At 36.9% G+C, this 16355-nt stretch overlaps 1 protein-coding gene across 3 annotated transcripts in view; it reads left to right on the top strand.

Annotated features, from left to right (window-relative positions):
- Positions 1-16355, top strand: part of stk39 (serine threonine kinase 39) — a 64683-nt gene that overhangs the window by 34914 nt on the left and 13414 nt on the right. For all 3 annotated transcript variants that reach the window (XM_081367519.1, XM_081367518.1, XM_081367520.1), the window contains 2 exons: positions 1196-1252; positions 2738-2799. In XM_081367519.1, the coding sequence (XP_081223645.1) occupies positions 1196-1252; positions 2738-2799 (119 nt within the window). The remainder of the gene's footprint in view (positions 1-1195; positions 1253-2737; positions 2800-16355) is intronic.

Here is a 16355-nt window from a genome sequence, read left to right as displayed (position 1 = left end):
AAATCTTTTATTTCAAATTTTTACAAATGTCATTTATGTCTTTTAGTTTGTCAAGTGCCGTTTTTAAAGAGTGCCGTAATGTCCGTAATTCATAGCAAAAAAAAATCTAGCATAAATTCAACCTCAAACCGATCCATTAAAAGAAGTTATTACTCGACCATCTGCGTGATGTCATTAATCAGGTTTGTGGCTAGGGCTGGGCAAAAAATCCAATTCATTTCTTAATTTCTTTTTATTAATTAACCACTTGTAAACGTATGTTCACCGGTCTTTTTTTTTTATAAATACAGGATTTGTATTAAATCTATATTCATTGAGTCGAATCGGGAATCGTAATCATATTTAGAATCGAAATCAAATTGAGAATCGAAATCGAATCGAATTTAGAGCTGGCGAATCGAAATCGAATCGAATTGGAACATCTGAATCGATACCCAGCCCTATTTGTGACGGTATGGTTTCGGGAAACAGTCGTGACTAGCTAGTTGATTTCTTCAGTGATGCATCTATTTGTGCAACTATTTTCAACATTGATGGTAATAAAAAATGTTTCTGAAAATTTAGCATGCCCATCAAATGAAAAAATTACAATTTTTATTTTAAATTGTTATAATATTTAAAAACTTTACTGTATTTTGATCAAATAAAAGCAGCCGTGGTAAGCATAAGATACTTAAAAAAAAAAAAAAAAAAAAAAAAAAAAAAACCTTAAACGCTCAATTTGCCCTACGGCTAAAATCCTAGAGAACTGTAAAGGCTGTAAATGTGAGCTCACAGATACATCAGGCTTGACTGACTATGTTTGCCTGTGAACAGATTTAATTAACGACTAAAGTATCGTTTGATCATTTAATTAAGAGTATCGAGGGATTGCGCTATTTGCCTAATAAACTACATATTAAATAATTAACAAGCGTGGCCCATTCGACCGTATTGGACAAATAGCAATTAAGCAGCACAAACACAGAACTTATTTCCTAACGTCTGTGTGTGCGCAGCGATCTTCCACTCATATTTTCTCCCACTGGATCACCAAATGTCATGACTTTTAGTTCAGGCTTTGAGGCTGTAGAAAACCCATTCCCCAACTGCTGAAAGAACTGTCCTTGAAGGGAATGAAAAGAAACAGTGAGGGGCGGAGAGATGTCTTTCTGTGCCTTCCTTCATTTCTAAGCACTCCATTTTGCTTCTGCAGGGAGAAGTGAATGCTAACAGTCTCCCGCTAGAGGACCTGTCCATTCAGCATCCCCAGGTGAGGGCTGACAGTGTTTCTGTGATGTGTGTTGATTCGGTGGCCCTGATGCTGGTCTCTGGGCTGGCTGGACACGACCCTGGGGGCCGACTGGCCTTGAGGGAGCCTATTAAACGTAATATCTCAAATAAAAGGAGTGAGAGAGGAGACCTGCTGCAGCAACATGTGCAGAGTTTCTATCCCAAAACCTAGTAAGCCGCCTGCGGAGCGAACGTTTCGAGGCTTCATAGCTGCACTGCGGACACAAAGACTGTTTGAAATGGGAGCTTTTTGTTAAAGTCTCCTGCCATGTTGCATTCGTCCTTTGTGAATAAAGCAATCCCATGATGCATTCAGTGTTATTTATATACTATTATACTGTAGTTTTTATCAGTATTTTAAATCAGCTTTTATTTGATATTTTTAGTCATTTTGCTTATGCTTTTGTCATTTTGATTTAGTTTTTTTTTTTAAATTAGCTTTAGTGTAGTTTTAGTTTTTATTTCAAGTTAGTAATTTTAGTGCTTCAACTTTTAAGTTTTAGTTTTAGTTAATAATAACCCTGATGCATTGTGATACAAATGTTGAATGAAGTGAGAGAAATGTTGATTTGCATCAGCATTCTGTAAGCAAAATATTAAAAACATTTTTATGGCTAATGGTTCAAATTAAATACTTAAGTTAATTTAATTCAATTTATACTATTTTGTCTGAGTAAATGAAAAATGAAACACTTAAAACTAAAAATCAATCATTTAAACGCTACAAGTGAATTTAGGCGTCTCAACATTGTAATGTACAGAATAAAAAATGGAAATTTGGAGTGAATTTTTATACTTGTATAGTATGTATTGATATTTTGAATTAGCTTTTATTTTAAAAAAAATCATTTTCAGTTTTCATTTTAATTTCAGTAATTTGCGTTTGATATATTTTTAAAATATTTTTATTTTTTAGTTTTGTTTGTCATTTATAGCGCTCCAACTAACATTTTTTTAATTTGTATTATTTTAATTTAATTTTCATCTAGTATTTCATCTATTTGATTTCTGTGTAAACATTTTTTTAATCGTTTTGAGTTATAGTTTAGCTTTACAGTCAGTAACAACAGACTTTTAGTGAGAATTAGATGACTTCAAAGGTAATCTAAATGTAAAAATAGTGGCATGCTCAATAAAATATGAAATATTGGCCAGTATAAATATTCATCATCATTCATCAACTGTAATATTAAAACAAATTAAAAGATTTCTAAAAATGGCAATATTGTGGATTCCTATTAAAAAGCTGTTTTACCCAATATTTGTGTAGGTTTGACACTGTTACTCAACTAATATGGGTTGACTAGAGTAATTTTATTGCTTCACATTTCCAATATAACCCTGATATCCTCAAGACCCGTGCGTAATCACCAGCGTGTGTGTGGTGTAAAGATCTTTTAACCTCAACAATCAGAACACTAGCATTAGCAAGTAACTTGCCATAATGTTTTGTGTTTCTGTCCAGGTTCAACCGTTGGATAAACCCTGGAGTGGTCAGGGAGCGGTCAACATGGTCCTGAGGTTAAGGTGAGCGAGCTCGTTGCTGTTTCTCTCTTTTCTCTATCACCCTTCATACATATTTTATCTGCAAAGAGTGTCTGTTTAAAGTTACCTAACAGTAGAGTGTGTATGTGCCGCTGGAAGAAGTGTGTGTCTCTTTTTTAAACGATCTCTTTCACTCCATCGCTCGCCTCATGTTGAAGTGCATGGTGTTAATGCATTTCTTTCCTGGGTAAGCGTGGGAAGACGGCCTTTAACCCTGACCTCATGTTTGCATTCCCCTGCCTGAATTTGTGTTTGAAACCATGCAAAAGAGAGACCACAATCTGTTCACAGATCACGTCTATGGCCAGGAAAGCCGAAGTGAGTGTTTTTTACGTAGTATTTAATTAAAAACTTAAAGTATTTAAAGTCAGCTTAAAACAGAAAATATTTTTCCTGAGTAAAGCAGCTTATTGAACAAGGAAATTGTAGGCGGGACTTGATTTTGTCCACCAGTTGTTGATTGGATTGTGAAAAGTGAATGTTATTGGCTTAACTGCAGTGCGTACGTCAGCAGAGAGAAGTATAACAAGAACAAGATAAGATATATTGATCATCCATCCATCCATCCATCCATCCATCCATCCGTCCATCCGTACGTCCGTCCATCCATCCATCCATACATCCATCCATCCATCCATCCATCCAATCACATCCATCTCTACATTCACATCCATCCATCCATCCATCCATCCATCCATCCATTTATCCATCCATCCATCCATCCATTCACATCTATCCATCCATCCATCCATCCATCCATTCACATCTATCCATCCATCCATCCATCCATCCAATCACATCCATCTATACATTCACATCCATCCATCCATCCATTCACATCCATCCATCCATCCATCCATCCATCCATCCATCCATCCATCCAATCACATCCATCTATACATTCACATACATCCATCCATCCATCCGTCCATCCGTACGTCCGTCCGTCCGTGCATCCATCCATCCAATCACATCCATCCATCCATCCAATCACATCCATCCATCCATCCAATCACATCCATCTATACATTCACATCCATCCATCCGTTCATCCATCCATCCATTCACATCTATCCATCCATCCAATCACATCCATCTATACATTCACATACATCCATCCATTCATCCATCCGTCCGTCCACCCACCCATCCATCCATCCATCCATCCATCCATCCATCCATTCATCCAATCACATCCATCTATACATTCACTTCCATCCATCCTTCCGTCCACCCACCCATTCATCCATCCATCCATCCATCCATTCACATCTATCCATCCATCCGTCCGTCCATCCGTCCATCCATCCCATGATGCAACACTTTTTACTCTGTTTAAATCCAGAAGAATCAGCACAGAAATTGTGAAAAACGTCCACAGAATGTGTGTGTGGTTCACAGGCATGCTCAGAACCAATCATTACATTGAAATCTTTCTGTCTTTCATCCAATTATCCTCAACAGCCTCAGTCTGGATTGACAGAGAATGAACCGTGTGAAGAGCTTTTTCAATTTTCAGCATTGAAACTTATAAACAACATTGATTCAGTGCCAAAAACGGGCGCCTAATCAAGCCTCACGGAAAGCTGAGTTTGAGCCCTCATCACAAAGAGAGAGGGAGAGAGAGAGAGAGAGAGGTAAACAGATGCAGGAGAACAGAGATGAATGCTCACATCCATTTGCACAGTCAGGTCAGCAGCGAGAGCAGGTGTTCGGCTCATCAGAACGGATCAGGATAATGGCCAGGAAAGCGAGGGATAGACTTGTTTGCTAAATTATTTAAAATGACTTTAATTAACTCTGCAAATAGTTCTTGACGTAAATACACGCAAGTGAATCGATGAAGGCTGATCGTTGAAGCGGCCTCTTATGATTACTTTTCCAAAGCGGATCTTGACCCAAGTTGATCTGAAAATTTGGCTCGATTGTGAAACGGATTTCGGTAAGGTCTTTGTTTGGCTGTGTGAAAAGGTTGGATAACGCTTGAATAAATCTACAGACCCAGTGCGGTGGAAGTGTTTGCGTTAGATACCATCTAAATCCACGGATTAATGTGAAGTATGAAAGCACTGAATTACAGCGGTCCAAACTATCACAATGCTGGCTTGTTTAGCACGGAAAGTTATTACGTTGGTTTCCTGATATTCTGATAGATTCCTTTGTTGAAATTGGAACGCGGTGCGAAATCTCCCGATCTCATCATGAGGTGTACAGTACAGAGGCATGAGTCTATAAATCTGGGGTTTATTGGGATTCAGCCGGCGGACAGAAAAATGTCGGTGTTTGATAAGATAATAAGTGTTGTGTGGAGTGACTCGGAGAGAAGGGCGAGAGTGAGTGAGGAATTCTCAGGAGAGAGGATGGATTTCTAGATATTGCTCTGAATTTAGATCCTCTTCAGTTCGCCAGTGCAAGAGACGAAACCTGCGTGAGCAAAAACTCTAAAAACTCTGACTCTAAACTGTGATTGGATGAGCAGCGCTCACCTGTGATGCACAATCTGTGTTAAAGGGATAGTTCACCCAAAAAACAAAAACAAATTCTGTCATCATTTAGGCTGCTCACCCTCAAGTTGTTCCAAACCTGAATGAGTTTCTTCTGTTGAACACTATTTTGAAAAATGTTGGTAACCAGACAGATGTGGAACTACTTGTTATATTGGCTAAATTTAAATGATAAAAGAAGAATGTTAAGAATGTAAAAGTGAGTACTGCTACAAACAAGCAAAACTGTAAATTTACCACAGTTAAAATGGATAGTTCAACCAAAAAAATGATTATTTATTCACTCTCATGTCATTCTAAACCATTCCAATGTTCCAGACTTTCTTTTCTCTGTGGAACACACACACACACACACACACACACACACACACACACACACACACACACACACACACACACACACACACACACACACACACACACACACACACACACACACATATATTTTTTATTTTTTATTTTTCTGTCCATACAATGAAAGCCAATGGACTCTTTCAGAATATCTTCTTTTGTGTTTCACAGTTGAAACATGACACAAAATCTCTCATGTTTCACAAACCACAAAGTCACACAGGTTTGGAATGGCATGAATTTTAATTTTGGGGTTGAACTATCCCTTTAAGAGAGTTCTGCTTTGTAACCTCACTGCAGTGAACGGCCTCTTGTGTCATATTGCTTTATTATAGTGGCACATATTTATCTGTGTAGGTTTTGTTATTAAAAACACATACGCGCATGCAAACACAAAATAGAGATTAGACTGGACAATATTGTGTTTTTGATTTACTTTTGAATTCATGTCCATATATTATTCATATAAATAAGCCCCACAGACTACTTTCCCCCACATTCTCATTTGAGATAATGCTATAGTTTGTTTGAGAAAGTTTCTCTGCACAGAAGCTGTTCTCGCTCTCGTGTGTAATAGGGTCTGGGTTGATGTGATAACAGCATCTACTTGCTCCTCCCAACACTTCATTATAGAGTGCAAAACACACACACACACACACACACACACACACACACACACACACACACACACACACACACACACACACACACACACACACACACTTCCATATGTTCCCTAGACCCCCTATCCAGTGCACAAAGCCCTTGCTCTCTAGAAACAGGCCAAGTGGAGAGAGAGCTCAGGGAGGTGTAATTATTCTAACCTTGACATGTTAATGAATGCTTAAGTCCAGCATTACTCTCTGTTCTGTCCTGCTGCTTGACTCTCAGCCCAGACTCAGAGTTTTACACAATACTGGATTTAATGATCCTGAGTTTCTTGAACTGAAGAAATGTTGAAGTAAACTTTAGTTTTTGCAGGTTAGTTTTAGGTTTTGTTTATCATCCATCCATCCATCCATCCATCCATCCATCCATCCATCCATCCATCCATCCATCCATCCATCCATCCATCCATCCATCCATCCATCCATCCATCCATCCATCCATCCATCCATCCATCCATCCATCCATCCATCCATCCATCCATCCATCCATCGTCTTGACAAATGTTTTTTTTCTGGTTTTATTCAGGTATTTGAATTTCTCAAATTCATTTAAATTTCTGCTTTCATATTCGAATTGCGATTCTGCTTTCTGTTTGCTAGCTCAGTTCAAACCCAGTAACTGAATTAAAATTCACAAGGCGTTCTAAATTCAGTTCCGAATGGTGCATCACCCTGTTCAAACCAGTATTGGTGAAACTTCATGCATTTTTATGCTGATATTGCTACCACAGCAAAAGCTAGTTTGTTATTCAACACATAGTCTTTTATGTAAAGATAAATGTTATTATATACAGTATGTTAACAAATTAAATCACTGCTGTGTACAAGTAGTTCTCAATTGAGTAAACATTGCTTCAGGTTTTTAAACTAATTAATCAAATGAGTATTGAAGAACCAAGAAATAAATGAGCAGTAGGTGGTTTTCTTTTTTCCTTGTCGATTGTTGATGAATTAATATTAAAAATAAAATAAAAAGCAGCAGATCTGTTAGGGTTCATTTACACTGCAGAGTCTAATGCTGAGATTAAATTCATCATTTATTTAAAGGAACAGTCCACCCAGAAATCCTATCATTATTTACTCGCCCTCATGTCGTTCCAAACCTGTATGACTTTTTTTCTTCTGTGGAACACAGAAGAAGATATTTTTAACTACTGTATGTTGGTGATCAAACCGTTTTGGTTCCCAACGGCTTCCATTGTACGGTCAAAAAAGAATGGAAGTAAATGGGAAACAACTATCCCTTTAAATAACCATTTACATTAATATCTCACTAAGAAAAGAGGTTTGAGAATCCACGCAAGCATCTGTATTTTCCCGGGAAGCATGAGTGTTCAAATACACATAACCTTTCGAAAGTCGGCACTTCATTCTTCTGATAGCAAGATGATTACATTTCTTTTTGGTGTTTTAGTACCATCTACAACTTCCCTATTGAGTGCTGCAATTCCTCTCATGCATTTTTCTATAAGGGGTTAGGGTTAGGGTGTCTTCTCCTTTAACACCTCAGGTTGAGCTCAGACTTACTAAAGATAATGTCCACTCACTCCCAGTGGATGCGTTTTTGGTTTTATTTTCCTGTTCGAATAATTGTAAGCGATTGACTCTCTTTTTGTAAGCAGTAGTGGATCTAAGATAATGGCACCGGGGGAGCGCTGAACCTCATGTGTGTAGTCTTCACACACATTTAATCAACTAGTGGTGTTGTTATCCGGCCTGCTGGCTGTGAAGGCATTGCTACTGTCGCTCTGGCTCAGCTCACGCTCAATGGTTTTAGCTGAGTCCTGTCAGCTCCCATTACCCAACAATGAGGCGTTTGGCCGATCATCTCTGACAGCTTTTGTGGCGGAATATGATACGGATTTGTCCTTGCCTCACGTCTTCGCTGGAGTCTTACTCAAAGCTCTTTACGCGCCGCCAGTGTGTAAAGAAGCTCCGGAAGCGTGAGGCTGCGTTTGATTTGAGGCCTCTTATGGAGGGTGACTTACATTTAACTGCGTTTCACAGTTGTGAATTCAGCGGGTTAGATTGTGTTTTTTCTGACAGACAGTCTAGTCCAGCACTTTTAAAGCGCTTTCAGGACTCGCATCAGGGCTTCAATGTAAATAGCATCACAAAGATACAAAGTCGCCTAAAGATATGTATGTTAGGGGTTGTACGACTTTAAGTCGACATTTATGTGATGGTTGCTGATGATGTCATTAATGAACAAATAAGCCTGAACCTCGAACAGAGACTCGAACGCGGATTGTCTTGTGCACAGCTATGGCATCTGACACAGTGCTAGCCGTAAGGCTATTGCTCCTATTACAGCTATCAGTTCTTTTGTCTTTGGGTCGTATTTCTCACAGATTCTGCTCGTTTTTAATCAGATTCAGATAAATAATGCATTAGTGAGTGAATTAACTCTACCTGGCAGCGTCTCTCTACTAATTGTGCTGTGGGTTTTAGTTACTAAGAAATATATGCTTCAGTTTCTAAGCTATTTTATTGATAAATCACAGAACAGTGTTAACAATACATTTATGCACTACTGAATGTTTCTGTGTGCACGCGATTTGCATTCGTGCTTACTGTCTATATGTGTTTGGGTTACAGTGCATTAGTTTATAACGCAATAATCTTACGTTCACAATAAGCTGTTTAAAACGTGCATTCACCCGATCAATTTTGAGCATCCAGATGGTATAATCAAACAAATCTTGTGGAGCGCTCTCAGAGGATGCATTTCGTTGTCATTTTAACTGCTGGAAACAGAGAGTAAAAGTGGACTTCAAAGATTTCTTATCCTGTTGCGCCCTCTATAGGCCATAATCAACGACTAGTCGATGTCAAGCTTAAAGCATCATGGCAGAGCATTAAAGTCGACTAGTCTGTGCAACCTAATATGGGTATGTAAGATTCATGTTTTTGAAAGAAGTTTCTTATGCTCACCAAGGCTGCATATAGTTTTCCTCAACTACAACACACCGCTCTCTCCCATCCCTTCAATGCCTAAACTACCCAAGCAAAACACAAACACACCACTCAACTACATACAGTTGAGCCCAAACATATTTGAACACTTAAAAACGTCTCGAGGTGCTTTTAGAGGATGTATGAATAGTAAATATATTGTGTATCTATCTATTTTGGGGATTTTTTTTTTGCTTCAAAAGTGCTTTCTTTTCTTTGAAACAAATGCCACTTGGTTTGATATTTTTCTCATGCATCTTTAAGCAGGCTTGAAATATTATTAGTTTCAAATGACTGTTTGAATATATAGTCAAATGTAATTTATTCCTGTGATCAAAGCTGAATTTTCAGCATCATTACTCCAGTCTTCAGTGTCACATGATCCTTCAGAATTAATTCTAATATGATGATTTGCTGCTCAAGAAACATTTCTGATTATTATCAATGTTGAAAACAGTTGTGCTGCTTAATAATTTTGTGGAAACTGTCATACGTTTTTTTCTCTCTCAGGATTCTTTGGTGAATAGAAAATAAAAAAACAGCATTTATTTGAAATGGGGAGATGCTGTGAAGGTAGATTTGGTTTAAAGCAACAACTTTATGCACAATTTATCAGGAAAAGTTTTACAATTTGGCATGATTTGCATATTACTCACTGAGTTTTTCCACACACTTGGATGTGTCTGCTTTAAAATGATCCATTATTGTAATTTAGGATCATCTTTAGCAAACTCAGCTTGAAACCTTTTGATTTGTGAGTCTTAACATCCCAACCAGAGACTACCATCCCATTTATCAGACCAGTCAAAACTGGACAGAGTAAAACCTCATTAGAGATGGACTTTGAATTAAATTAACTCCCTCAATTAAAGTCATACTCTAATTAGTTAGCAGCTATTTAGAGGAAAATAAAGTGCACAGAGAGGGAAAAACGTAAATGGTTCTTTAGTTAATTGTTCTTGTTGTTGAGTGTAAACTAATGTTCCTAAACTTATTTGTTCTTAAAGGTGCACAAACTCTTTTTTTTATATATGAGGAGTACTTTTGAATAATATGTTTTAAATATTGTGCACTCACAAGACAAAAAAATGCTATTAGGTGTAAATACTTAAATGTGTACAATACAGCTTTGTTTTGATTTTGAAGTTTTCATTGATTTATTGGGTCACACTTTAGATTAGTGTCCAATTCTCACTAACTAACTATTAACTATGACTTTTGCCTCAATAAACTCTTAATTACTGCTTATTAATAGTTAGTAGGTAGTTGTTAAGTTTAGGTATTGGGTGATTAAGGGATGTACAGTAGAAGGCATTAATATGTGCTTTATAAGTTCTAATAAACAGCCAATATCCTTGTAATATGCATGCTAATAAACAACTAGTTAATATTGAGAATTATACCCTAAACTGAAGAGTTACCTATTATTGTAATGGCGTTTGTTATGAAAATGTGCCTAATTATCATTTAAATAATGTCATAATGCAAAGTATCCTAAAATGCATCCATTTTCTTTAAGCAAACTATCATTTCTCAATCTTTTTTTCGGTGTGATTTTGGGGCTGAAATAAAACCCAGGCGTGTTCTTGCCGGTTTTTCCCTGTTTGTTTGGCTGTTTAGGTCTTTTGCAGTCAAGTGGTTATGTAGCGGACGTCTCCTGAGGGAAATGAGGGATATCAGATCAGATAGATGAGAACCAGAGGCCCCCGTGAGCAGAAAAGTGAGAAAACAGCAGCAGGGATCTGATTTTCTCCGGCCACAGGGTGAAAATATCACCTGGAGCCAGCAGGAGACACGTGTCAAGTACGAGGGCTCTCTGTGGCTCGAGATCGATTGGCTGGATAACGACGACAGGCCGAACAGGACGGCTATAACAGCGTCTCGAAGGCTGGCAGGCCACACTGTACACGCAGAGCATCTGTGTGTTTTTGGGAGTGTATTTTCGCGGTTTTCGCTGCTTTTAAGTGCGAGAGATTGACCTCCGAAAACTGTCAAAACATAACGACAGTGAGAAAACCGTCTCTGAGATGTCAGGTCTCAGCCGCTGGCGATGGCTGCGTCAAAATATCCAGCCGGTCAGGCAGAAGAACAAACACCCGCGTTTCAGGCTAAATACGCTGCAGGCGGTGGTGGCAGAAATTATGCTTTTTATTAAGAGGCAATGTTTGTCCCATAAAACATTTAAAACACTTTTTTGCAAGATCATGAAGATCATCTGTCTCATTGTATCTTGTTTTCTTTTTTGAAACTTGAACTCAAATTGGACGAAAACCAAAAGATAAAAAGATTTTATTACAACTGCTTCACATTGATACACTAACAACTTTATTATATTATATTATATTATATTATATTATATTATATTATATTATATTATATTATATTATATTATATTATATTATATTATATTATATTATATTATATTATATTATATTATATTATATTAAATTATTATTTTTAAAATTCATGTATAGTATTTCTCTTCAAATTATGATACACTAACAACTAATATATTATATAATATTATTTTTAAAAAGGTATTTATTATATTTTTCTTCAAAATTTGTTACAGTAACAAGTAATATTCTATTAATTATATTCTATTATATTATTTTTAATTTTTATTTATAGCATTTTTCTTCAAATTATGACAACTATATGGTATACATATTATATTATTCAATTTATATCTATTATTTTAAAATTTTTAACTTATATAAATTTTTCTTATATTTATTTAGATTTCACCTCTGCATTCTGATTGGATGAGGCAAGTTTCAACGATATAGTTACCTGATATGCAATATCATAATTTATCCTTTCCTACATTTTCAAAGTAATGGTAGATTTATCGCAAATATGATGAATTTTGATTTATTTATTTTAATAGTCATGGGCATTGCAAAAAGTTAACAACTTCATCAACAATTAAATAATTATTTAAACTACTATTTTATTATTTTTAATAATTATTTACTGTTTTAATTGTTTTATCTTTTTATCTGATTGATCAATTTATCATGCAAACAATAAGGTATTTGTCTTTTTAGTTAAGCATGATGAGTGTCGTCTTTTGTTGTTGTTCTGAAGTCTGTCCATCAAAGATTTTTTTTTTTGGCAACATTATATAATTACCTGATGTAAAGGCATGTTTAGTCCACATATACTCAATGATACTAATTTGATTTGTGTGTATTTAGCAAAAATATCTAGAACATTTTAGCATTTCCCCCCACAACCCCTGATTATTTTCTGATGCTGGTTAGAAAGCAATTGAATGATAATATCAAAGCCCTATACGGAAATTACAAAAGTTTTACATGGCATAGGAGGAGAATATATATATATGTGTGTAAGCATTACAATCACTAACTAAAATCTGGTTTTATTCCGTCTGCCTGCTAAGATTACTTCACACCCCTACAGACTACTTTTTATTAGCTCCATAACGGATTTATCGCTGCCAGCATGATGGTTTTGCTTTTTAAAATCCCTTTTAGTCTTCAAGGTCCACCGTGCCATTGACAACCCACTATGCATCATAATGTGGGACCGGCTATATAAACCTCTTAAAATTGTTGTTCGTATATTCGCCTAGAGTAAGATCAGTTAAGTGACCTACTTGAGAGACGGAGGGGTGGAGAGCAACACCAGTGATGATTGCTGTCATTATAATCTAGTACTAGAGAAAATTAGGCTAATGCAAGTGTCAATCTGCTAAATAAGTCCACTGGGCTCAATAGCACAGCTGGAGCTCTGGAACAGCGGTTAAAGCAGGCGCTGAAGGAGCTCGCACACACAGCTTGGTAATATGGAGACTTCACCTTTCATAAAATCAACTTGTATATGTACAATAAATGCATTATCAGGCCTTTTGATCAGAAGATAAAACATTGTCAATGCACCATGTCCTAAACAGATGACATTGAACATGGTGTAGTAGATGTTTGGATAACCAGGTACTGTGTGTATGTATGTATATATATATATATATATATATATATATATATATATATATATATATATATATATATATATATATATATATATATATATATATATATATATATATATATATATATATATATATATACACACACTCACCTAAAGAATTATTAGGAACACCTGTTCAATTTCTCATTAATGCAATTATCTAATCAACCAATCACATGGCAGTTGCTTCAATGCATTTAGGGGTGTGATCCTGGTCAAGACAATCTCCTGAACTCCAAACTGAATGTCAGAATGAGAAAGAAAGGTAATTTAAGCAATTTTGAGCGTGGCATGGTTGTTGGTGCCAGACGGGCTGGTCTGAGTATTTCACAATCTGCTCTTGGGCCAACTGATTCAAGCTGATAGAAGAGCAACTTTGACTGAAATAACCACTTGTTACAACCGAGGTATGCAGCAAAGGATTTGTGAAGCCACAACACGCACAACCTTGAGGCGGATGGGCTACAACAGCAGAAGACCCCACCGGGTACCACTCATCTCCAATACAAATAGGAAAAAGAGGCTACAATTTTCACGAGCTCACCAAAATTGGACAGTTGAAGACTGGAAAAATGTTGCCTGGTCTGATGAGTCTCGATTTCTGTTGAGACATTCAGATGGTAGAGTCAGAATTTGGTGTAAACAGAATGAGAACATGGATCCATCATGCCTTGTTACCTGTGCAGGCTGGTGGTGGTGGTGTAATGGTGTGGGGATGTTTTCTTGGCACACTTTAGGCCCCTTAGTGCCAATTGGGCATCGTTTAAATGCCACAGCCTACCTGAGCATTGTTTCTGACCATGTCCATCCCTTTATGACCACCATGTACCCATCCTCTGATGGCTACTTCCAGCAGGATAATGCACCATGTCACAAAGCTCGAACCATTTCAAATTGGTTTCTTAAACATGACAATGAGTTCACTGTACTAAAATGGCCCCCACAGTCACCAGATCTCAACCCAATAGAGCATCTTTGGGATGTGGTGGAACAGGAGCTTCGTGCCCTGGATGTGCATCCCACAAATCTCCATCAACTGCAAGATGCTATCCTATCAATATGGGCCAACATTTCTAAAGAATGCTTTCAGCACCTTGTTGAATCAATGCCACGTAGAATTAAGGCAGTTCTGAAGGCTAAAGGGAGTCAAACACAGTATTAGTATGGTGCTCCTAATAATCCTTTAGGTGAGTGTACTATATATATATATATATATATATATACTGTATATATATATATACTGTATATATATATATTAGTGCTGGGCAATGATTAATCGCGGTTAATCGCATCCAAAATAAAAGTTTGTGTTTACATAGTATATGTGTGTGTACTGAGTATAATAATTTTATATATTTAAATACACACACATGCATGTATATTTAAAGCTGCAGTCCGTAGTTTTTCCTCTTTGTCGCCATCTCTGTTCTAAATCTGCAATTGCAGTTATTCGCGGAATTATCAACTTTACGTGGGTTGTGCCTCGGCACGGCACAGCGCGGATGAATCCGATGTTTTGAGGAGAGTGTACGGCTGTCAGTCGGTGTGGATACTGGCATTCGCAATCACAGATTCTACTTTTTGTAAGTATGACCAACATAAGAATTTTCACCGGAAAATGTTATCTGAACAAGTAAGTAACATCCACTTTTGTTCTGACTAACTAAGGGAAAAAAGCATTGTAAATCGCGCTGATTAAATCTTAACGATCGCTTATCATATCACGTCTAACCGTGCAAATTATACTCTGTTCTCAAATTGTTAATATTAATAACATCAGCATTGCGTGACTACATTTAATGCCCTTCCGATATTATCCTTGTTTTCGCATGGCCCGGTTGCAGTCTCTTTTTTTCTGTAGCCACTCCGAAGTCTTTTGCATTTTACAATGGGTAAATCTCCAGTTGTCACTGGTGATTGTTGTTTGAACCTTTCTGGATCTGCCATCAAATTGATAAGTTTACTTATATGAAGTGCTGTGAGAAAAGGCTATAAATCTCCACCTCCAACATCCTCACGTGCAATATAGCCTACTAGCTGAGACTCTTCTTTATGTGTACAGATGTGACGTAATGACGCAAAGACATACTCGAATTTCCCGCGGAAATCCACCAGTACCACTGGAATTAAAAGCATTATTACAAGCTTACCGTTTTGAATCGAGCTACGGCAAGCAGAGAGTTTTGAACACTGGCTGGTTATGTACTTGCTCAAACATTTATTTAGGACAATTTTTAACCCAAGAAAGTTACGGAATGCAGCTTTAAGAAAAATTCGTTATTTATATACAGTATCAAAAATTATTGTTTATATATAATATAATTTATGTATAGATATATATACAGTATATACACGCAAATATTTCTTAAATATATACATTTATATGCGTGTATTTATATATACAAATAATTATACACAGTACACGCACATATATTATGTAAACCCAAACTTTTATTTTGGTGTGTGTGTGTGTGTGTGTGTGTGTGTGTGTGTGTGTGTGTGTGTAAAATGCCTTGAAATACTTTAGCCGTGCATTTCCCTGTAAATAATTGCACACCTTAGAACATTTGTAAATCAATCAGATTCAAGCATTTAACAGCCCCGTAGTATAATTACTAATAAGAACTATTTTTCTCTTTCTTTGTCTGGCATCTTAGATGGATTTTTTCACTGGGCTTGTCACGGTGATTTATATTTGATTGCCTTCTTTGCGAACGATAAATATGATACCCAAAAAGAAGTTTCTTAGACAGCAGCGTAATTAATCTGCATACTTTTCAAACAACCTAAAAAACAGTGCTGTTAATGAGCTTTTTGACGAGGAACTAGACCTGGACATGTTCTTGACGTGACATTTTTAATGTGATTCACCCTGAGTGTCCATCAACCTCCTGTCAGTGGTGTGCACTGGAAGTGTTGGACACACACACACACACACACACACACACACACACACACACACACACACACACACACACACACACACACACACACACACACACACACACTCACTCCCTCTGTGATGCATGACGTGGACATGTCCCATAGTTGTGGTGACTTCAGTGTT

This window comes from Scardinius erythrophthalmus (assembly GCF_964197995.2).
Source record: "Scardinius erythrophthalmus genome assembly, chromosome: 6".
Taxonomy (NCBI): Eukaryota; Metazoa; Chordata; class Actinopteri; order Cypriniformes; family Leuciscidae; genus Scardinius; species Scardinius erythrophthalmus.
The sequence above is the reverse complement of the archived record's forward strand: the minus strand, read 5'-3'. Positions and strand labels throughout refer to the sequence as shown.